At 32.9% G+C, this 22,275-nt stretch overlaps 2 protein-coding genes across 3 annotated transcripts; both read left to right on the top strand.

Annotated features, from left to right (window-relative positions):
• Positions 1-332: 332 nt before the first annotated feature.
• Positions 333-6,014, top strand: LOC100788988 (cathepsin B-like protease 2). The gene is made up of 11 exons (XM_003554541.4): positions 333-514; positions 594-653; positions 1,061-1,141; positions 1,243-1,399; positions 1,522-1,526; positions 1,619-1,693; positions 1,875-2,000; positions 2,204-2,422; positions 5,355-5,468; positions 5,566-5,601; positions 5,744-6,014. Exons 1-11 carry the CDS (start codon positions 452-454, stop codon positions 5,876-5,878), a joined length of 1,071 nt encoding a protein of 356 aa, XP_003554589.1. The 5' UTR covers positions 333-451; the 3' UTR covers positions 5,879-6,014.
• Positions 6,015-11,200: 5,186 nt separating this feature from the next.
• Positions 11,201-22,275, top strand: LOC100788460 (paladin). 2 transcript variants are annotated; one of them, XR_005889965.1, is made up of 19 exons: positions 11,201-11,515; positions 11,583-11,702; positions 11,886-11,957; positions 12,102-12,172; positions 12,276-12,375; positions 12,467-12,565; positions 12,784-12,910; positions 13,912-14,045; positions 14,131-14,190; positions 14,369-14,604; positions 15,541-15,970; positions 17,041-17,364; positions 17,491-18,093; positions 18,181-18,354; positions 19,081-19,308; positions 19,396-19,679; positions 20,257-20,529; positions 20,726-20,840; positions 21,576-21,621. XR_005889965.1 is itself a non-coding variant. In XM_003554540.5 (19 exons), the coding sequence occupies exons 1-19, from the start codon at positions 11,363-11,365 to the stop codon at positions 21,706-21,708; spliced, it is 3,744 nt and encodes a 1,247-aa protein (XP_003554588.1). In that variant the 5' UTR covers positions 11,202-11,362; the 3' UTR covers positions 21,709-22,275. The 2 variants fall into 2 exon arrangements, 1 of the variants encoding a protein (XP_003554588.1); XM_003554540.5 differs by having other exon boundaries at positions 11,202-11,515; positions 20,718-20,840; positions 21,576-22,275.

Genomic DNA, 22,275 nt, shown 5'->3' with positions numbered 1-22,275 from the left:
ATTTTTGTCGTGTCAGGCCACTATTCTTTCGATAAACCCCTCCAATCACCAATCCCAAGCATTGGGCACAAAGTTTAATGCCGCAACAAGACACACGCATCACTCTAGTAGTATTTTATTTTAAACAAATACTAACGAATGTCTTAATAATAATAATTAAGTGCTGGAATTTTTTTTATTAAAATACGTATTGTATGTGATTTTTTATTTATTTACAGAATTAAAATGTTATTAAAAAAAAATTGAGTTCAGTACTACTGAACTTAAGGAGTTATAGATAATTTCATGTGATTTAGGCGTTAAAAACTTTTTTCCGTTTAAATTTATAAGCGAGAAATAAAAATAAAGCGGGTAAGAGATTCTCTTTCTTTGAGTTGCGTGTGCAAAGAAAAGTGGTCTATAAAAATCTGCTCTCAGTCCCACTTCCCAATTCATTTTCATTCCACGAGATATGGCTTCAACTCTGCTTCCCCTGGCAACCTTCTTCTTAGTTCTCTCCGCTTCTTATCTCCAGGTATTACTTTCATCTCTTTAGTAGTAATCGTGATTATTAAGTACCTTGTTTAGTTCTGAACTCACTCTGTTCTTGACAGATTGCTGGGGCGAAAGCACAACCGTTGACTAGTCTCAAGCTTAACTCTCCGATCCTTCAGGTCATTCATTTCGTTTGCTCTCCTCGTTTCCCATGTGTTTATTATGTCACTCACTAGGGTCAATTTATTTGTTCCTATGAAATTCGGGGAAAGCCATCTATGATTTTAGTCTTTGTAGAGCTAGTATTAGTGGCCATGTTTAGATTTTTTTATTGTTTATTTTTTTGGTTGGGGGGTTGAATACTTTTGGTTTAGGATCATATGTATTCTTTCCTGGCGTCAAAACTGCCGAAACTCGAATATTTAACGTAACTGCCTGCATGCCCAGGACACAAACTCGAGACTACTAGTTAAACTAGGACAACCTCATGCTAGCTGATTCATGTGCTCGATGGTGTTGTGGATGAATATTTGAACATACGACCCATGTCATGTGATTGATGAACCTTTCTAACATTATGATGCAGGAGTCTATTGCTAAAGAGATCAATGAAAATCCTGAGGCAGGATGGGAGGCTGCTATAAATCCTCATTTCTCCAATTATACAGTTAGACTTCAATTTGTCTTATATGCCTTTAATTAAAGTGTGGATTTCACAGTTTCGAGTGCACATGCTTAGTTACTTAAATAATATGCTTTGATTCACAGGTTGAACAATTTAAGCGCCTTCTTGGAGTCAAACCAACGCCTAAGAAGGAACTGAGAAGTACACCTGCTATATCTCACCCAAAGTCATTGAAATTGCCAAAGAATTTTGATGCAAGGACAGCTTGGTCTCAGTGTAGCACTATTGGAAGAATTCTAGGTCCTACTTACTCATTCTCTGTTTATTTTTTCTAATTAGATAGTGCATTTGGATGGAGGGGCTGACTCTTGTTTTTATTGTTGACAATGACATGGATTGCTAAACCAATTTCCTCGTTAAAGATCAGGTAATCCTCATATTTTCTCACACTAACATCTTTAAATACATTCAATTCAAGGTTCAAAGAGTTTTCAGCTGATCCTTGTGCTGATGATTCAGGGTCACTGTGGTTCTTGTTGGGCATTTGGTGCTGTTGAATCATTGTCAGATCGCTTTTGCATTCATTTTGATGTAGTAAGTGAAATTTCTTATTGAAGCAATTTTGAACTTCCTCTTGCTTTATTGTGTGTGGTTTTGAACATTCATAATCACGACAAACTTTTAGTCTTTTCCTCCCTTTCTCTCCGGACACACACCTACTTGAGAGACTGGATTCCTTAAAGGAAGAATTTATATCTTATCTGTTTAATTGCAGAATATCTCTCTCTCTGTTAATGACCTTCTTGCATGCTGTGGCTTTCTGTGTGGATCTGGTTGTGATGGGGGATATCCCTTGTATGCGTGGCAATACTTAGCCCACCACGGTGTTGTCACTGAAGAGGTAATGCATTTCCATTTTGCCTTGGTAGTTTCCACTTGGTAATCATAATTCATAAGAATGGTTACTGGTTAGACTCGTTAGAGACAGAAATCTTATGCTCCTTTTCGGCTAGATCTTCCCTTCAATTAATGCAATTTTTTTGCTGAAGAATTATATTTCACAACTTAAACTTTCTTACGCTCGGCATTCTTATTATGTGGCAGTGCGACCCATATTTTGATCAAATTGGCTGTTCTCATCCTGGTTGTGAGCCAGCTTACCGGACTCCCAAGTGTGTTAAAAAGTGTGTAAGTGGGAACCAAGTTTGGAAGAAGTCAAAACACTATAGTGTCAATGCATACAGAGTGAGCTCTGATCCCCATGATATCATGACGGAAGTTTACAAGAATGGGCCAGTTGAAGTTGCATTCACTGTTTATGAGGTAAATGAAACTCTTACACACTCTTTTGCGATTAATTTTTCTGCAACTTCCTTTGTCAATTTCTGAAAACCCAAAACCATCCTATTTAAAATTTATAATTATACATTAATATTTTTGAGACAATTGATAAGGTGCGTGAGATTGGGTGTCATGTGATCTGACATGCAAAGCATATTATAAAATACAAACTTATGGATAGGTGTTTAGAGGAAATATTTACCAGGTTTTCATGGTATAGGAGAAGATTAGTGGGGAAGTTGAAGTGAATATTCAACTTCGGAAGCTCAGATCACAGAGTGACTTTGATCATTTGAGGCTTTTCATTCTGTTTGACTATAGATGTCTTTAGAATAAATATCTATGTTGCATTCTTTTGGCAGATTATATTGGATTCCGAAACTAATTGTGAAGTAGTAGTCTTTCAAAGTTTGACACGAAGGAGGGTGGAAATTCCATATAAGTAGTATTGGTAAGAGTTGAAAAATATAGAGTAGTTTGGTAAAGCTGTATTGGGGCGATATTGAAGTTAGTGTAACTGTCCTTCAACCCTAGGCTATTTCTTTCAAATCTGTGTCTTATTCTCATAGAATTATGGTTAAGGTGAAGTTCATTATCTTTGTCATATTGACAGGACTTTCCTTATTGTATGTGATTGCAATGTTGGGATAGTTTTTGCAAGAATTAGGATGCGCAGTCATCTAAGATGTAATACAATGAATTATGAACATGAAAATTCATTTTAGGGCAGCAATGTGAGTAGTTAACGTCACAACAATGATAGAGTGCAAGCTCTAGATTTACAGGATTCACTGACGTGAAAGCTTTTAAATTTCAACAGCTAAATTTGGCAATGGTGTAAATTTCTGCAAGCTTGAGCCTTGAATTAGGAGAGGAGATTAATGCTAAACAAATTCAGTATTTGAATTTTTAACTATATGAAAAGTTGAATCAATAATTAATGAGACAAAGTAGTGAGTGAAGAGAATCTATTACATTTAACCACTATGTTAACCCAGAAAAACAGTCAACAAAACAATATGTTGCTATTTGCTAATTGGTTGGAAGAGTTTAAAGAAATAAATTATAAAAGGAAATTGATTTTAAAGCTACAAATTTTCTCACAAACGGATAAAAATTAAAAAATCTAGATGTTCAAAATGGCTTATATCAGATTTTTGGATTTTTCTATATTGTCTGGGTTAGTGACAGAAATGTTGCCCAAAGACAAACGATATTATACAAAACTAAACAGCTCTTATGATATATTTATGCTAAATACTTTTAATTAATGTATGCCAAATAATTAAATATAGTTAATTGGCCCCACTGACCCTTTGGTATTGTGGGAACTTTTTTTTTCTGGTGCAATTTGGTGTTGGCATCTAATGAGTGTGCAAATTGAATATGATATGATTGAGGATTATTTTTGGGTAAAAACTTTAAACAAGATATGTGAAGGCTGAATGGTTGGGGGGTGAGATAAATGAGCTGGGGTGATAATTTGTTTGTGATAAAGCTGTTGGGTTTGGAAAAATTAAAGTAATTTTTAAAAAACAATTATTTTACAACATGGTGGGTTTCAATTTTTATTAAGAACTCTTCTAATTAAGTTTTCCCCTTAATTGTCATATTGGCATAAGTGCTTTCTTTTAGCTAGCCCAAGATCCATTACAATTAGCTTCCCCCCATAGTCACCAGCAGCGAATCTTTTCTTTTGCCTCATTTTGGTTGCCTTTCTTGAGCAGCCATGCTCTTAAGACATGTACAAGACAGGCCAAACATTTATATTTGAATTCTCCAACTTCATTAAATACTTGTTGTTTTAGGGTTTAATGACTTTGGTGCTGTTTTAGGGTTAATGTTTACAACTTACAAGTAAAGAAAAATGATCAGATGTCTAATGAGAAAAAATAGAATAAAATGCAGATGGTTATAAGGATCAGATGGAAAAGGTTTAGGACCGAATATACTCAGTTCAGATAGAAAAGGAGATGGATCAGACATTTTTAATACCCGAAAAGTAGTAATTGGCTTTTGAAGGATACATATGATTCTCATTAAGGGATCATTAGTGCAAGGGTTGGAATGGTTTTAGAAGTAGGAATTTATTTTTATTAGCGTTCAGTATTTCAGTCTACTAAATCTGTGGAGTGGGAAGACGTAGGCATTCACAAAAAATTTGGTCCAACACTTGAAAGAGGCTTTGATTTCTTTCCTCTCCTCTCCTTGATTTTTCTTTTTATTTTTCTCCCTTTGTTTGGGTGCTCATTCTATCCGGACAAATATGGGGGCAATTGTCATCTTTTATGCTTTGAGGGTTTGGATTGATCTTAGGTAGAAAACAATAATTTTTAAATTAGAAACTAGTGTTATCAATCAGAACTGTTGGCGATACAATTTTAACACACCAAAAATAAAGCAGACCTTACAATACAAGCTGGCCCTATTATGTGTTCCATGGGTCACCACCTAACTGTTAAGCTACTTTAGCAGACTTTTGAGTCATTGGATTCACTTTATAAAAAACATGAACCTATAAGAATCATTTATTTATTTATTTTGGTCGCTTGGTCTCTTACATGCTGTAAAAAAGATGTGTGTAACTGCAACTTCCTATGTCATTTTTTTGTCCCCATCATACTGGCAGGACATGCTTATTATATCTGATTGGAATTAACAAAAGCATTAAAAATGACCCCTCTTTGCTTCCTTCCTGTTTAAGCGTTTAGAAGGGTCCCTCTTTGCAAGTGACCTTTCAATTAACGAAACCATCCGGAACTATTCCCTGCATCATTTGCATGCAATATCTAGACTTCAAACATAAAATAGTACATTTTTATGGAACCTTTGTTTTCTTGCGGGTGGAATAGCGTTTACTTGGTTTCATTATTTTAAGACAAATTTACCTTTTAATAGTTTGACCTCTTCACAGGATTTTGCTCACTACAAATCAGGAGTTTACAAACACATCACAGGTTATGAACTAGGTGGTCATGCAGTAAAGCTAATTGGATGGGGAACAACTGAAGATGGGGAGGATTATTGGGTATGTTGATATGTTCCTGATTGACATTTCAGTCCCCTGGGACATACCATCTGAAATTTAGAATTTTATACTGATTGGGTGCTTTTCATTTTTTCAGCTTCTTGCAAATCAGTGGAACAGAGAATGGGGAGATGTATGTTTCTTGAATTATTCTTCAACTTGAATGCCTGTTACTTAAGATATGGCTTAGCTGATGGACTAATTTAATCTTAACTTGAATGCCTGTTACCTAAGATATGTCTTAGCTAATAGACTAATTTAATCTTTAATTGCAGGATGGTTACTTCAAGATCCGAAGAGGGACAAACGAATGTGGGATTGAAGAGGATGTAACTGCTGGTTTGCCTTCCACCAAAAACCTCGTCAGAGAGGTGACTGATATGGATGCTGACGCTGCTGTTTCATTCTGAATGCAAATATATTATTACCTTACCAATTATATTCTGTATGGGTATTGTAATTGAAAAATCAGAACTAGATGTTGCCTGTAGTCTGAACCTCTCTGTTTTAAGGGGAACAATCTAAATTATGATTACGATGTTCAAAGATGTTAAGCTTTTGTTGTTTATCTGTTATACGAAATAAGAGATTAACTGCTATAGTTACTATTCAGTAGTTGGAGAAAGTCATGTGTTGGTATTTTTAATGCTGATGATGCTTTGGCTTGATTTACAAATTCTCTTCATTTTTGTGTGTGGTTGAATTGACTTTCAAATCCCTGGTATTTGAAAATATATGATATATGGAGTGAGGAAATGTTTTGTTTTTAAAAGTTTATATAGAAAAAAGTTAAAAAGGAAATAAAAAATAATAAACAAGTTTTTTCTTAGAAAATTCAAATGGATTTGCTCAAGTTCTTATGTATTGGAGTGAATTAGGTTGAGTTGTTATATAAGAACAATTGCTTATACAAAATATTGCAAATAAAATATTTTAAGTTGAAATCAAAGTATAAATACATGTGTTAATTTGTGGGGTCAAGGCTTCATATTCCTGAAAAAATAGAACTTTATGCTTCATTTGGTGCAACTGAAATGGGTGAGAAATTGGTGGAAGAGAGAAGAAATAGATGGAAAATAAAGAAGTGCGTGTGTTCGGTAGAAAAAAAGATGCAGGTTTCATTTTTTTCTCTCCAAAACAATGCTCAACAGTAAATAATAGACATGGTGTATATAATCAATTATCAACGAATGAGAGTTGATTATGAGTTAATTTGTTTAAACTTTCAAAAAAACTTTAAAATAAATATTTTTTATAAGCATTTTTTTAAGAAGCCAATAGGATTTGTTTTTTTACAATAAACAGAAAACTGCTTTCTTTTTAACAAAACCAATTTAGACAAACATATTAAAAAATAAAAAAAAATACTTATTTTAATAAAATAAGTATTTTTTTTAACAAATAAATTTAAATAAACTAACTTTTATACACCTAAGCAAGTGAAGTTAAGGATTTGAAAAATGATAACTAATTATGTGCAATAATCTATTATGTTTGCATATGATGTGTTCATAATGTTGTGATATTTTGATAATTGATTATCACATAATCAATTATAATTTTTTGAATATCCATTATTTAAATTAAATAATTTTTTTCTTCTATTTTTTTTTTAATCAAACACTTTTATTTCTATTATATTTCTTTGTTACTTATTTTGATTTACTCTACTTTCACTTATTTTTTTTATCCTACCAAACATATCATTAGTATTAGACTCAAATTTTTTTGGAGTTCCTAAATCTAGATGGCACTATAGATTCACAAAAAATAAGTTAAAACCCCACTTAAGCAACTAAGCATTGGAAGTGCTGTTATACATTTTATTGAAAATGAAAAATAAAGTAAGAATGCAAAAAAAAAAAAAAAAAGTTTTCTAGATGTGCATGTGCCATGTGTGGTTGTCTCCGTTGTTATCCAGTTAAATACAACAGAGCGTGACTCTGAGTGCGAATGCATGCAGTGCTAAATGAAGTTGACAACATAACAAAAAGGGACTCTAGCTAGTCCTGATAGTGCAAGGCTACGCTGTAACGGGAATTTAAATTACGGTTCTGTCCATAATGCACTATGGACAAAGCTCTCCATAGAGATTATAGAGTAGAGAGCATAGACATTTTAGCAACCAAGATCACACCAATGGATTACGAAATAATTTGTGAATCATTAAATAGTCATTAGGTTGTTCTTAATTATCGCCCGATTGCGTTAATACGTATTTTTTAAGACCATAAAAAATCTGAATCCAAGTTGACTATCTTCTCCGTTATGCAACCTAGCTAGCTAGGTCATTTCAGATGGGAATGATACTTCCTCATTCAAGACTATTGACAAACTATAACCTATATTTTGGTTAATTGCCATGAATATCACAGCCTTTAAAAGAATGAGACTATGAGAGTGACGTGACACCTGTTTTTGTCTCTAGTTTTCTTTTTGATATGTGTTACCTTATCAAACAAAACAAGAAAGAGATAGAACAATGCTCCTAAAAGAAGGCGTAAAGGTTGTGAGAGAATCTATGTGCTACATCGGTATCACGTTGGCTTCTCAAAACTAACACCACAAATGGGTTGTTAAGACATTAATTAATTGCAAGTAAAACTCATTCAGCTAAAAGTCATTTGTGTAATTGTGTGTGTAATTAAGCATTCAACAAAATTCTTTATACACGTTCTTTTTCTAGATTTTTCCACTAATTAATTTTATTTCCGCTAGCATTCACATGTGCATTATTTAATTGAGATATAGAGTGTGCAACTTACGTAAGATATATACATGAAGAGAAGTAATTAATTTATTTTGATGAATTAAAAAGAAATGAATAATGTTGATTAACATGATCTAAATTAGGTAAGCAAAATAATATGTATACGTGTAAGCGAAATATCCGTTTAGTTTCCTGATTTCTTCACAAAGTATATTTGTTTAAGACAGAACCGTGCAAATTGATCTCTACTCAAAATCAGTCAGCGGCAACTTAATTTGAGCGCTTAAAGTTATTATTATATTATTATGATGAACCAATCAACACTGTTGGTTAGGCCCCTATATAATGACCATGACCCACTAATTGCCATTTCTTCCACGATTTGTTTATTCCCTTTGTTTTTATCTACTTATTTGAATGAATAGGAATTCCATTTACTATTTTTTTCCCAATTACACGCAATTTATTTCATATAATATAAAATTCCCGTTGAGAAGGAAAAAGCTGGTACAGTTGGATGGGCAAAGCGCATCTTGCACCAACCCAAAGACAGTTAGACAGAGAAGGGAATATTCACAGCATTGGCCATAACTCACAAATTAAGCGCAACGGAAACTGAGAGAAAAATATTGTCTCATTGTTTTTCGCTGTTAAAAAACGTTCTTTTGTGACGTAACAGATATTAATTTTATAATTTGTAAATTTTCATGTATTATAACTTTTGAATGTATTTATATATTATATTTTAATTAATAAATATATATTAATATATATACGCACACACAATAATTAATAATATGAATATACAATAAAAAGAAAATGTATAAAAAATTACACCAAAATTTTGTATGGTGTATATTATATTTTCATATACACACATGAAGTTTGAACTTCATAAAAAAATGTATTTGTATGAATTTTATTTATATTTAATACATTTTCTATATTTTTATATTAATAAATTTATATATTGTTAATCAAAGAAACTTTAACATTAATTAAATAAGTTAATTTAAAATATAAAAATCTTCTTTAATTAAGTATAAAAAAGATTGATTTAAACCAAAAAATTATTTAAAATAGGTGAATGTTATTATTGAAACTTTAATTTTTTTTAATATTTGAACATATTTTTATTAATTAATTTTTAAATATGGTTCATGAATTTAATATTTTCTTTTATATTTAATTCTTATAATTTCTAATTACATGACATAAAACATGAGTTTATCCTTATGTTGTAAAACTGATATGGCTTATTGTTTAAAAAATATATACTGTTAACAAAAAATACAAAAAAGAATGAAATAATCTTATGGATAATTTTTCGTTGTATATTATTAAACAATATTAGAATCATTATTAAAAAATGTTAAAAGATAAATGAAATAATTGATTAAGAATAAAAATTATAAAAATATAATAAAATTTTGTTATTAAGAATGAAATAATTTAACATACTTCTAATAGAATGAATAATAAAAATTGATTATATTAAAAATATTAAAAGCGGAATGGAATAATGGATTAAAAATGCATTTAATAGAATAATAATTAAATATAACTATAATAAAATAGAATATAATTATCTAATAGAATAACATTAATTTAAATTAATAATTGAATTGAATAATAACATTTAATATTTTTGGTCAGAATAGTCTTTTCACATTATATCACTTCATAAAATCAAATATTATTTTATATGAATAGTATATTAATTAAATAAATAATATTTAATTTTAATAATAATAATAAAATAAATTTTTTATAATTTCCTCACCAGTATCCTAATCCTTTAGATATTGTTAAGAAGATAAAATGAGAAAATATGAATCACATGAGAGCGTAACAATTCTTTGCATCCCAATAAAAAATCATTATTTTTACTTTAAGGCGAGTATATTGAATTAGGATTTTAAAAGATTTTATAAAAATGTAATGACTTTTATGTTTTTTCTTAAAAGAGTTTTATAATTAAGATTTTGTAGTTCAGATTTTAACCAAATTGGAAAATATGAATTCATATCATGAATTTTTAAGATTTTAAAGGATTTCGTGAATTTTTAAAAAATATTTAAAATTATTATTAAAAATCCATAAATTTTGTCTACCTAGTACTTTAAATAAAATTCATTTTATATAAAGAATTATAAACATATTACATAATAAATCAAGTTTTTCTAAAATATTTACACATTAACTTTATTCCCCTCCAATCATATTAATTATATGAAAATTATATATTATAATGTCTATTACTAGTATGGATACTTATAGTCATCCTCATAATAATGATTCCATCAAACAAAAAAAATCCATAACAATTATTTCAAATCTCATTTATATATTTATGGACTTATATTTGAATTAACTTCTCACATTCATTAAAATTATATAATTCTCATGTGAATATATTATACATATTCATGTCTATTTATATGTATAAACACATAGTTAAGATGTTTTTCAAATTTAAAGAATTAAAAAAATCTCTCATATCTCATATCTTAAGATATGTTGATCATTGATCGAAAGAATAAAAAAATAAATAAATATGTAGTGATTTCAATAAAGAGGAAGGGAATTATGTGTGATGAAAAAAGAAAAAATGTCAATTTGTAAGAAAAGAAAAAAAGTCTCATAAAATTTCAAAAAATTGAGTAAAATTGTTTAATGTGTATTTTTTTATAAAATCTATTAAAATTCTTCTAAACAAATAATCTATAAAAAATTATATATAAGGCTTTTTGTAAGTGATAATTTTTTTTAATTAAATATGAAAGATTTTATTAAATTTCTTGAAAAAAATTAAATAATCTTAATTAAATGCCAAAAAAATTTATTGTATTATTTAAAATATTAAATAAATATCTTAAGACTTAAAAAAAAATCATTTAAAACCCTTTAAAATCTTACTTGAATGCCAAGTTTATTAATTAGTGTATGAAGGATATGGATAACATTTTTCATTAATAATAATATAATAATTAAATAAGCATACATACACGTTAAACAGGCTTATTGTTAAGCTCGATCGCACTGAGCTGACGCAGCTTTCTGGATCACTCCCTCAATCACGCATTTCACGTTGTTGTTGGCGTTGGTTTCAGAAATGTAATGTAATAATTATATAATGCGTTACTAAGAAATAAGTAGTATTGTAGTGAAGAGAGTGAAGAAGATGTCGCAGATACCGAAGGAACCGGAGCAGGTGATGAAGATGAGAGGAGGGTGTGTGTTGGGAAAGAAAACGATTCTGAAGAGCGACCATTTCCCTGGTTGCCAGAACAAGCGTTTGTCGCCTCAGATCGATGGCGCTCCCAATTATCGCCAGGTAGCTAGGTTTTTTCTTTCTTCCTTTAGTTAATCTTCTTCATTTTAACTGTTCTTGTTATCGTTAGGCGTCCGACTCGTTGCATGTTCACGGTGTTGCCATTCCAACCATTCATGGAATTCGGAATGTTCTCAACCACATTGGTGCTCGATTGAAAGTTCTTTGGATTAGCCTTCGTGAGGAACCGGTATTTTTATATTTTCAATTTTAACCTATGTTTAACTTCAAGGAATTCAGAACACTTGAGTTTAGGCTATAAGTAATAAGTATTGTTAGTTCAAGTTTTACTCATTTTTTTGGCCGTGGAGATGATTAATGCTGTTACAATGTTCTATTCTAACTTTTCGTTCTCTTTTTTTGTTGGAATCAGCTTGCCTACATTAATGGCCGTCCTTTTGTTTTGCGTGATGTGGAGAGGCCGTTCTCCAACCTTGAGTATACGGTATGTAACTGCGATGTATCTCAGTTTTGTGCTGCCTGTCAATTTGGTTGAACATTAACAATTTGGCCATTCGGGGATAAATTTGTTTTTGGCTGAATATGTGTCCATTAACTAGGTTTTGTGTGGCATTCTGTGCTTAATTAGGGAATTAACAGGGAAAGGGTTGAGCAGATGGAAGCTCGTTTGAAAGAAGACATCCTGGTGGAAGCTGCAAGGTATTTCTGTGGCTCTGCCCTGTTTTTGTCTTGAGCTTGTCCCGTGAATTCGTGGTTGTCTTTACTCTTTAGTGCTAATCTTATCTGGACATGGACACAACAGATATGGAAATAAGATTCTTGTGACTGATGAACTGCCAGATGGGCAGATGGTGGACCAATGGGAGCCGGTGTCATGCGATTCTGTGAAGACACCGCTAGAGGTAGCTGAAACTGGTGTACAATGGGAGTGTCAGACTTATCCATCAATTTTCTGATAGCAATGCATCAAGGTTTTTTTTTTCTTTTCTGTAGGTGTATGAGGAGTTGCAAGTGGAGGGATATCTTGTTGATTATGAACGCGTTCCTATAACTGATGAAAAATCACCAAAGGAATTGGATTTTGATATTCTGGTTAGTTCTTTTGTATGTATTTGGTATCACTTTCTGGATAGTTATTCTTTTGGTGCAATCAAGGAGTTGGTGATGTAGTTTCCTTCTCTATTGCCTTGTCATTCAGCTGCTGCTGCTGGTGAATTATGCTTAATTATCCAGGACTCTAGGGTTTTTTATTTGGTACTATAGTTATTAACGTAGAAAACCCATACTCTTCATTTTTTATTTTATTTTAGGTTAATAAAATTTCTCAAGCTGATGTAAATACGGAGATAATTTTTAATTGTCAAATGGGGCGTGGGCGAACTACAACTGGAATGGTTATTGCAACTTTGGTATACCTCAATCGAATTGGGGCCTCTGGTACTCTTCATTTATTTATTCAATTTTTCTGCTTTTATTGCTTATTTTCTTTATATATGTTGTTTTTCATCCTAGAAATTTGAATATAAGACTGATTTCTTTCATATTCAGCATCAGATTTGCAGCTATTTGTTTTGCTGTTTAATGAAAAAACAAAGGAATTTTATTTTTTTATTAAAATGCACTACTTTGCTACAACAATACCGGAGCATATGAATACACATTTCAGCTTTTAGTTAGCATGAAAAGTCTATAGATTTTTCATAAATATTGCATTTTTATTACCAAGGCAACATAAGGCTGATGGCTGCATCCTTCTTTTCTGTATTTGTTTGCAGCTACCTTGGTTATGATGTTAGTTATGAGTTTAGTGGAGTAGGAACTGGTTGCTTATTTTTGTGGCCTGGTTATTTCATTAGCTTCTTGAGAAAGAAAACATTTTTGTGGTAAGAGTAAGACAGCTCTTTAGTTCATCTCCAATGGTGCAGTTTTTATTTATCATATTATTTCTAGGTTACAGGGCTTCTGTCCAACTATTGATCATGGGGAGGTTGCATGTTGGTATGCATGTGTGAATGAGTCTAATATATGACATGAAAGCACTGACCTTTTTATTGGAGTGAGAGAAACTTAATGCACCCATTGAATTGAGAGCTAATGGCCTGAATCAGAATAGTAGGTTGATGAAGGGCATGCCTATTGGTTTTCAATCCTTGCCACCCATAATTAATTTAATGACTGTGATTAATTTATTTCTGCTCTTACAACATATCACTACTTTCATTAGATATGCATGCATGCACAAAACTTTACCTCCATGAATATGGTATTGCTAGTTTATATACTGAGTAATCCTTATTTAAAATTATTGCAAGTCACTTGGAAAGAAAATTGAATGATGCCTAGCATTATTCTTACTCCATTGCATCAAGTTCAAATCATGGAGTGTACAAGTGGAATTGCCATTAACAAAATATTGCTTTTATGTTATTACATGATAGGGTTTCCAAGAAGCAATTCAATTGGTAGAATTTTTCAAAGTATGACCAATGTTGCTGATCATTTGCCTAACTCAGAAGAGGCAATTCGCCGAGGAGAGTATGCAGTCATAAGAAGCTTGATTCGGGTGTTAGAGGTATTGGCTTTAAAATTTAAATCTAATGTTTCTTATATAAAATAAAAATTTGTTCTTGTTGTCCTAATTATCAGATAAGTTTTAGGGTGGTGTTGAGGGGAAAAGGCAAGTGGACAAAGTCATTGACAAATGTGCTTCAATGCAGGTATATCTGTTTCTATTCTCTAATGACTCTAGTATTGTGTTATTCAAAGACAAATTTTAAGTTGGTTATTTGTAGTGCTTCTTCTATGTTTTGAATTTTTTACTTGTATCCTGTGTTTTGAAATTTCATATCTTCTCCATACATGCCTCATTTGATCCCTGTCTTGCTTGAATTTTAGAATCTGCGTGAAGCAATTGCCACCTATCGCAATAGCATTTTGCGACAGCCTGATGAGATGAAAAGGGAGGCATCACTATCTTTTTTTGTGGAGTACCTGGAGAGATACTACTTTTTAATATGTTTTGCTGTGTACATTCATTCAGAAAGGGCTGCACTCCGTTCTAATACTGCTGATCACTGTAGTTTTGCTGACTGGATGAGAGCAAGGCCGGAACTCTACAGCATTATTCGCAGGTTAAAAATTTAAGTTTTACTAATTTCTCTTCATTAGGTCCATGAATTATCACCTCATATTTATTGAGCCAAATTGATTTTAACTAGTGAATCATTTTGGGCCAAGTATATCTAGCAAAGAAAAGTTTATTTTCATAATTACTGAACTTAGATTGCTTCTACTTTTAAGTATAATCTTCACTTATATGGTTTGAGGTCCTGATTGCTCTTGTACTGGTATGAAAGAAATCCTTGGGTTTACTTAATCACTTATCTTTAGTTTACAACAAGGTTTATTTATGTGCTTAGTTGGGACACTAGATTGGCATTAACTTCTGACAGTGATTATCTCTGGTTTTGAATTATGGTGATGCTTCGGCTAGTAAAAAATTTCTCGTGTGGCTCCAAGACAGATTCTTTAAGGCAGCCAACTTTAAACTTGGCTCTAATTCTCTAAATAAAACGGCATGGTACTTGTTTTATTATTGATTTAGACATTCTGTTGTGATTCCATTCTACTTTTTACCCTGAAAAGCATATCCCTTTTGTCCCATCCTTATTTTGTATTTACATCAGTAATTCAGAAAGAGGCGCCAAGGAGTTGACTCCATTTGAGATATCTGCTATGCTTGCAATTTATAGCAATTTTCTTAGTTAATTTTCACTAGAAGGTGCTGGATATCTTTGTTGATCTAATATTCACATTTGACATATGTTTTCATCATATAATTGGACCATTTTTACCAATTGGGTTTTTTTGAGATCCCACATCAACTATAGATGTGATCGAAGTAGAGATTGTAAAGGCTTGGACAATCCTCACTTCATGAGTTATCTTTTGTGGTCGAGTTTGGCCCAGTCCAAATTCAAGAGATTTCTAATGTAATTTAATTTGTTAACTTGCTTGATCTTATGTCTATTAACATTTGGCATGACTCACAACAATTAGCATTGCAGGTTACTCAGGAGAGATCCAATGGGTGCACTTGGATATTCAAGTTTAAAACCATCTTTAAAGAAGATAGCTGAATCTACTGATGGCCGCCCTTCTGAGATGGGTGTGGTTGCTGCCTTGAGAAAGGGCGAGGTTCTTGGTAGTCAAACTGTTCTCAAAAGTGATCACTGTCCCGGATGTCAAAACCCAAGTTTACCTGAGAGAGTGGATGGTGCTCCTAATTTCCGAGAAGTTCCTGGATTTCCAGTTTATGGAGTGGCAAATCCAACCATTGATGGTATTCGATCTGTCATTCAAAGGATTGGTAGCTCCAAAGGTGGACGTCCAATACTTTGGCATAATATGAGAGAAGAGCCTGTTATTTACATCAATGGGAAGCCATTTGTTCTTCGTGAAGTTGAAAGGCCATACAAAAACATGCTGGAGTACACAGTAAATATCACCTTTATCATATCCTTTTAATCAATTTTGAGTTAAGGAATGGGGAGTGTAGACTAGATGTTGATTTTAGAATGACAGCCTTTTTGTTTTAATCCACTAGGTCATATACCACCAATTTGCTTTCCCAATTTTTCCAATACTCTGTCAATAGGATCTTTAGTTAACAAATGTAGTAATTGGTAGCAGGAACCCCATACTCCCAAAAGAATATAGTGGTCTAATGGTGAAAGAAAGTGTATCTAGATGGGCAAGGTGAGACAGGCAATGAGATCTGTGTTTACAGTGCTTTTTGTTGTGGTTTACACAAAATGTAATCCATGGAGTCAATCTCACCTAGTAGGATAACCTGATAAGGTTTTTGTTGTTGTTGTAGTAGTAGCAGTGTCTTCTAGGGTAGCAAAGGATATCTATTTCACTCTAAAGTATAATATTACTTGAGATGAAGTATTAAAGTATTAAAACCACACTCCAAAACGGATAGAGTGGTCTAATGGTGAAAAAAAGTGTATTTAGACGAGCGATGTGAGACAGGAAACTAGATTTTTGTTGTTCTTAGCACAAAATGTGATCCATGGATTCAACCTCACCTAGTGGGATAACCCCATAAGGCTATTATTGTTGTTGTTTTGTAGTAGTAGCAGTGTCTTCTAGGGTAGCAAAGGGATATCGGTTTCACTCTGAAGTTTAATATTACTTGAGATAAAGTATTAAAGTCACAAAGTTCATAATCTATTGGATGAATATTGTCAAGGAATATTTTCATGTCTAAAACCTTAAGCTGTTAAGTGGAGACTAAGGAATATTTTTATGTCTAACAAATATTATTTGATCCATTAAAAGTCAGTGCAAATTATCTGGTCCATGCCCCTATACTTTGTCTGGTGCAGGTCAGGGGATGTGTTAATATATAAATGATCAACAAATGCTGAAGTAGATATAAAATGAGGCTTATCTAATATGTTGAAATTAAGATACCATTAGAGGCCTCTTTGAATTTCATGTTAATTTGGAAATTTGTTCCTGATTGTTGGTCAATTGGAAATTGTAATTTGTTCTTTAAGGGCATTGACCGTGAAAGAGTGGAGAAAATGGAAGCTCGATTAAAAGAAGATATCCTACGGGAAGCTAAACAGTATGGCGGTGCCATAATGGTTATTCATGAAACAGATGATAAGCATATATTTGATGCTTGGGAGGATGTTACCTCTGATGTGATTCAAACCCCACTTGAAGTTTTCAAAAGTCTGGAAGCCGAGGGGTTGCCCATTAAGTATGCACGTGTGCCCATCACTGATGGAAAAGCTCCTAAAAGCTCTGATTTTGACACTTTGGCAAATAATATTGCTTCTGCTGCAAAGGACACTGCTTTTGTTTTCAATTGTCAGGTACTTTCTTAATCTTTTATATCTTATGCTGTTTTTTTTTATGACCTTGTTCATTTTGTGTTTGTTTACTAGTTCTTATCTTTTTTTTTTCCTATCCATTTCTTACTGTTGTTATTGATATAATAGATGGGTAGGGGCAGGACAAGCACTGGTACTGTCATAGCTTGCCTTGTGAAACTTCGCATCGATTATGGTAGGCCCATTAAAATACTGGGTGATGATGTGACCCATGAAGAATCAGACCGTGGTTCTTCAAGTGGAGATGAAGCTGGGGGTTATGTCACTACATTATCCTCCAATACTTTGCAAAGAAAGACAGACGATAAACAAAATTGTGCTTTTGGTATAAATGACATCCTTCTGTTATGGAAGATAACAACATTATTTGATAATGGTGTTGAATGCCGAGAGGCCTTAGATGTTATTATTGATAGATGTTCTGCACTTCAAAACATTCGTCAAGCAGTCTTACAGTATAGAAAAGTATTCAATCAACAGCATGTTGAGCCTAGGGTAAGGAGGGTGGCATTAAATCGTGGTGCTGAGTACTTGGAGCGGTACTTTCGTCTAATTGCTTTTGCAGCATATCTTGGAAGTGAAGCATTTGATGGATTTTGTGGGCAAGGAGAATCCAAAATGACGTTTAAGGTTTGGTTGCATCAGAGACCAGAGGTGCAAGCTATGAAATGGAGCATCAGATTAAGACCAGGGCGATTTTTCACTGTCCCTGTAAATGTTTTTCTACCTTTTGCTTGCAGTATTATTTCCCCCCAATTTGAAGAAAAATTGATTCAATAATAGCTATTTAAATTGTAGGAAGACTTGAGAGAACCACAAGAGTCTCAGCATGGAGATGCAGTGATGGAGGCCATTGTTAAGGCCAGAAACGGTTCTGTTTTGGGGAAAGGCTCCATACTGAAAATGTATTTCTTTCCTGGTCAGAGAACTTCCAGTCACATACAAATACATGGTGCACCTCATGTTTACAAGGTATGTTTGCTTATGCCAGTACTACTAAAGAAACTAACTTATAAAATTTGTGATGCCAGAGGGTAAGGCCACACGTCCAGTGATGACCTACAGGATCAACCAATTGTAGGTAGAATTAGCATCTTTTACATGTTTTTTGGTGAGTTTGTTTGGAGAAAACTATTGTCTGTGGACCTAGATTGCATAAATGATCAAGTAGAATACATTGCATTACCATTAGTTGATAATTTACTATTTAGTTTATTTTTTTTCCACTCATTTTGTTTTTTGTGTTTTTTTTTAAAAACATTTCACACACACAACACCCATATTGCCATAGTTGTACATATAACTAATTTTAGCATATATTTATAATTTTAAAACTAGTAATATTATAATTTATATTATCAATATATTTAAATTTAAAAAGAATATTTTATGCAATTATGACATCACGGTTTGTCAGTTGGGACTGCTGACAGTATACAAATAATGACCAATGACCTTTGGTTGCGACTTGTGAGAACTGGCAAAGAATCCGAATGATGAAATGAAACACCATGACTTGCTTACAGTAGCTTGTTTTATTATTTTGGTGTTGAAGGTCTTTCAGAACTTTTTTTACTATATTCCAGTTCTTACTTTTCTTCTTTCTAAATTGTAATAATGAAAGAGCTTTACCTTATGTTTTTATCAATAATGTGGTTGACAGTGAGAATGTCATTATCTAATACTTCACCTTTTCAGGTTGATGAATACCCCGTGTATTGCATGGCAACTCCAACCATCTCTGGTGCCAAGGAAATGCTAGACTATTTGGGTGCTAAGCCTAAACCTTCCCTCACTGCTCAAAAAGTTATATTGACCGATCTGAGAGAAGAAGCAGTTGTTTATATCAATTATACTCCCTTTGTCCTGAGGGAGTTAAATAAACCAGTTAATACACTCAAGTATGTAGGAATCACTGGTCCTGTGGTGAGTCATCTTTACTATAGTTTTTGTTAGAAGTTGGTATATTTTACAAAATTCATTTGTTATCCAACTCATGTAACTCCAATGCAGGTGGAACACATGGAAGCACGGCTAAAAGAAGATATACTAGCTGAGATTAGGCAGTCTGGTGGGCGAATGCTATTACACCGTGAAGAGTATAACCCCTCAACAAATCAGTCAGGTGTGGTTGGATACTGGGAAAACATTCAAGCAGATGATGTGAAGACACCTGCAGAAGTTTATTCCGCTCTTAAAGATGATGGATATGATATTGTCTACCAGAGAATACCTTTAACAAGAGAGAGAAATGCTTTGGCCTCTGACATTGATGCAATACAGTATTGTCAAGATGAGTAAGTATCCTCTACTTTGCAGTATATAGGTCTTGTAAAGTTTGCTGACATTTTTGTTCTTGCCCTGTTTGCATCATTTATAATTTGGGGGTTAATAATATGTAGTACTTAGAATATTCAATATATCAAATATTCACTTAGAATCGTAACCAACCTATGATTGCTAATAATTTTAGGGCCTTTCTTTTTCTCTGAAATGAAGTCATGGGGTTCTTGTTACATTTTGCTTATATAGTACTATATTCTTTTGTTAAAGTTGATTCTTTAGATCTCTGAACTGGACTGGATAATCAAACATTTTGCTAAGAATTTTTAAATTAAAAACATAAAAGATTCATACTATTAAGTATAATAGTCCCATGCAAGGCACAGGTTTCATACAATATCAATACTGATATAAATCTGTCTGGCTAATTAATATGTGCCAACCACTCATCATTTTGATTCCTGCCCAATGTTCTTCATTTGTTCTGAGTCTGTATCCTTATTGTCTAGAAACTGTAATCCCTCCATGTTAATCTTATTCTTTGTTTGAATATAGCAATGTACTAACTTCTAAACTCTTGCTTTATTGTAGCTCTGCAGGTAGTTACCTTTTTGTATCACACACAGGTTTTGGTGGAGTTGCGTATGCAATGGCTATAATTTGTATCAGACTTGATGCTGGATCCAAAGTCTCACAGCCATTATTCGGTCCTCATATAGGTGCAGTGACTGAAGAGGACTTGCCTTCTCAAACTTCTAATGAAATGGCACTTAGTATGGGTGACTATGGTGACATTTTGAACCTTACAAGGGTCCTCATACATGGTCCCCAGAGCAAAGCAGATGTTGACATTGTCATTGAAAGGTTATCAGGAAATTTTTTATTAGAAGCTTTACAAACCATATATTATTTCCTTTAGAAATGCATATTGTCGGGTGAGAGGGTTACCTTTGAAAATATATTATGTACCATTGGGGAATTTTGATCTGGCAACTTAGCTTTAGTTATTGGCTTTTCATCGAAGATACTGAATTTTTCTACTTTTTTAATAGATGTTCAGGTGCAGGGCATATACGAGAAGATATTCTTTATTATAATGGAGAATTTGAGAAGTTCACAGATGATGATGATGAGGAACGTGCGTATCTTATGGACATGGGTATCAAGGCTTTGAGGTAAATTTACTTGTCTCACCTAGAGGAATGTCCCTCCTGTATTTTATAGCAATGGTATTGATATATTTTCTATTTTTCTCTAAAAAATATGCGGAGAATCATCATACCCTCGTGGATGTTGCTGTGTTGGTGCTTATGTATGTAATCAGAGGATGAGGGTCTATTGACACGAATACTAGAATTAATGCAATTAGTCATTTACACTACTAATTAATTTATAGAAAATGATTTTGATTTGTCCAATTCTAGAATTGTAGCTAATTATTATGTAGATTTTGCATGCTAAATTTTAGAATTTTAAAAATATTATTACTCAATCGTTAATTTAATTTCTTTGAAAAGTAATTTATACGTTAATTTAGTGAAATACATTTTGGAAGAGCATGAAACAAAGTTACAGTACAAACTTTCTATTCAACAATGAATTTGTGAGAATTTATCTTATAAGATGATTGACTTTGATTTACACCTCTCTTTTTTCACACATGCATTGTCAATATAACCTACCAACCATTAATATCTATCATGTCGATCTTGCCCTTGCAAGCCTAATTTTGAAAAAAAAAAAAAGAGTACATAATCACTGAATTTTGTGAGGCAGCAGTCATCGCATAAAAAATTATTAACCATGTACAACTGCTTTTGCTTTGTCACTGGTGGGTGTTGGTGTAATATTGTGTTGGACATGTACCATTTTGTTGTTTAACCATTTCTGTTTCCCCCCTCCATCTGCAGGCGATATTTTTTCCTTATCACATTCAGATCTTATCTCTACTGCAACTCTCCTGCCAATATGGAATTTGCAGCATGGATGGATGCAAGACCAGAGCTTGCTCATCTATGTAACAATCTAAGAATTGATAAATAATATGGCAATGTTTATAACCATGTTGTCAATGTGCTGTGGGCATTTGGTGTTACAATTTGTGCCACCTGTTCCTCATGCTGTGCAATACCTTATTTTCCCCAAATGTAGTAGACTGTGCACTCATGCTACTTTGTAAACCGCTATCTCAGGCGAGCCGTATCCTGCATTCAGTTTCTGTCTAGCTTTGTATGCTACGAGAGGTTGGCTCTTACACAAGGCATGAATATTGGTGAACCGAAGTGTTCATCGGAGACCTGTATGGTTGTAGGTTACACTGCTGAGAAATGTTACATTATCTCTTCCAAAGATTGTATTTCTATTTGTTTGTTTAGGCTGAAATGTAGTGCTTCAATAGGTTGGGAAGAGATATCTTTCTAGTGAAAGGGGAGGAGGAAGGCTCCCTATTTCTGCAAAACCCTTGCCCATGTTTCATTAACGCCCTTAAGAATTTTTAGTCACTTCGCCCAAATTCAATTGTATTTTACTTCCCTTCATCGAAGAAGTAAATTCTCTGTTGTCTTAAAATATATGTGAAGCTTTTTATTGGAAAGGAAAATGCTTGTTGCA

The sequence above is a fragment of the Glycine max genome, chromosome 19 (genome assembly GCF_000004515.6).
Source record: "Glycine max cultivar Williams 82 chromosome 19, Glycine_max_v4.0, whole genome shotgun sequence".
In the NCBI taxonomy this organism is placed as follows: Eukaryota; Viridiplantae; Streptophyta; class Magnoliopsida; order Fabales; family Fabaceae; genus Glycine; species Glycine max.
Note: the sequence above shows the minus strand (reverse complement) of the source record. Positions and strands in the feature narration are given on the sequence as shown.

Coding starts and splice junctions, on each gene's coding strand:
- LOC100788988 (XM_003554541.4), top strand. CDS start 452: ATGGCTTCAACTCTGCTTCCCCTGGCAACCTTCTTCTTAGTTCTCTCC. Junction 515..593: donor TCTCCGCTTCTTATCTCCAG/GTATTACTTTCA, acceptor TGTTCTTGACAG/ATTGCTGGGGCGAAAGCACA. Junction 5,469..5,565: donor AAGATGGGGAGGATTATTGG/GTATGTTGATAT, acceptor TCATTTTTTCAG/CTTCTTGCAAATCAGTGGAA.
- LOC100788460 (XM_003554540.5), top strand. CDS start 11,363: ATGTCGCAGATACCGAAGGAACCGGAGCAGGTGATGAAGATGAGAGGA. Junction 11,516..11,582: donor GCGCTCCCAATTATCGCCAG/GTAGCTAGGTTT, acceptor TGTTATCGTTAG/GCGTCCGACTCGTTGCATGT. Junction 20,530..20,717: donor GTTGACATTGTCATTGAAAG/GTTATCAGGAAA, acceptor CTTTTTTAATAG/ATGTTCAGGTGCAGGGCATA.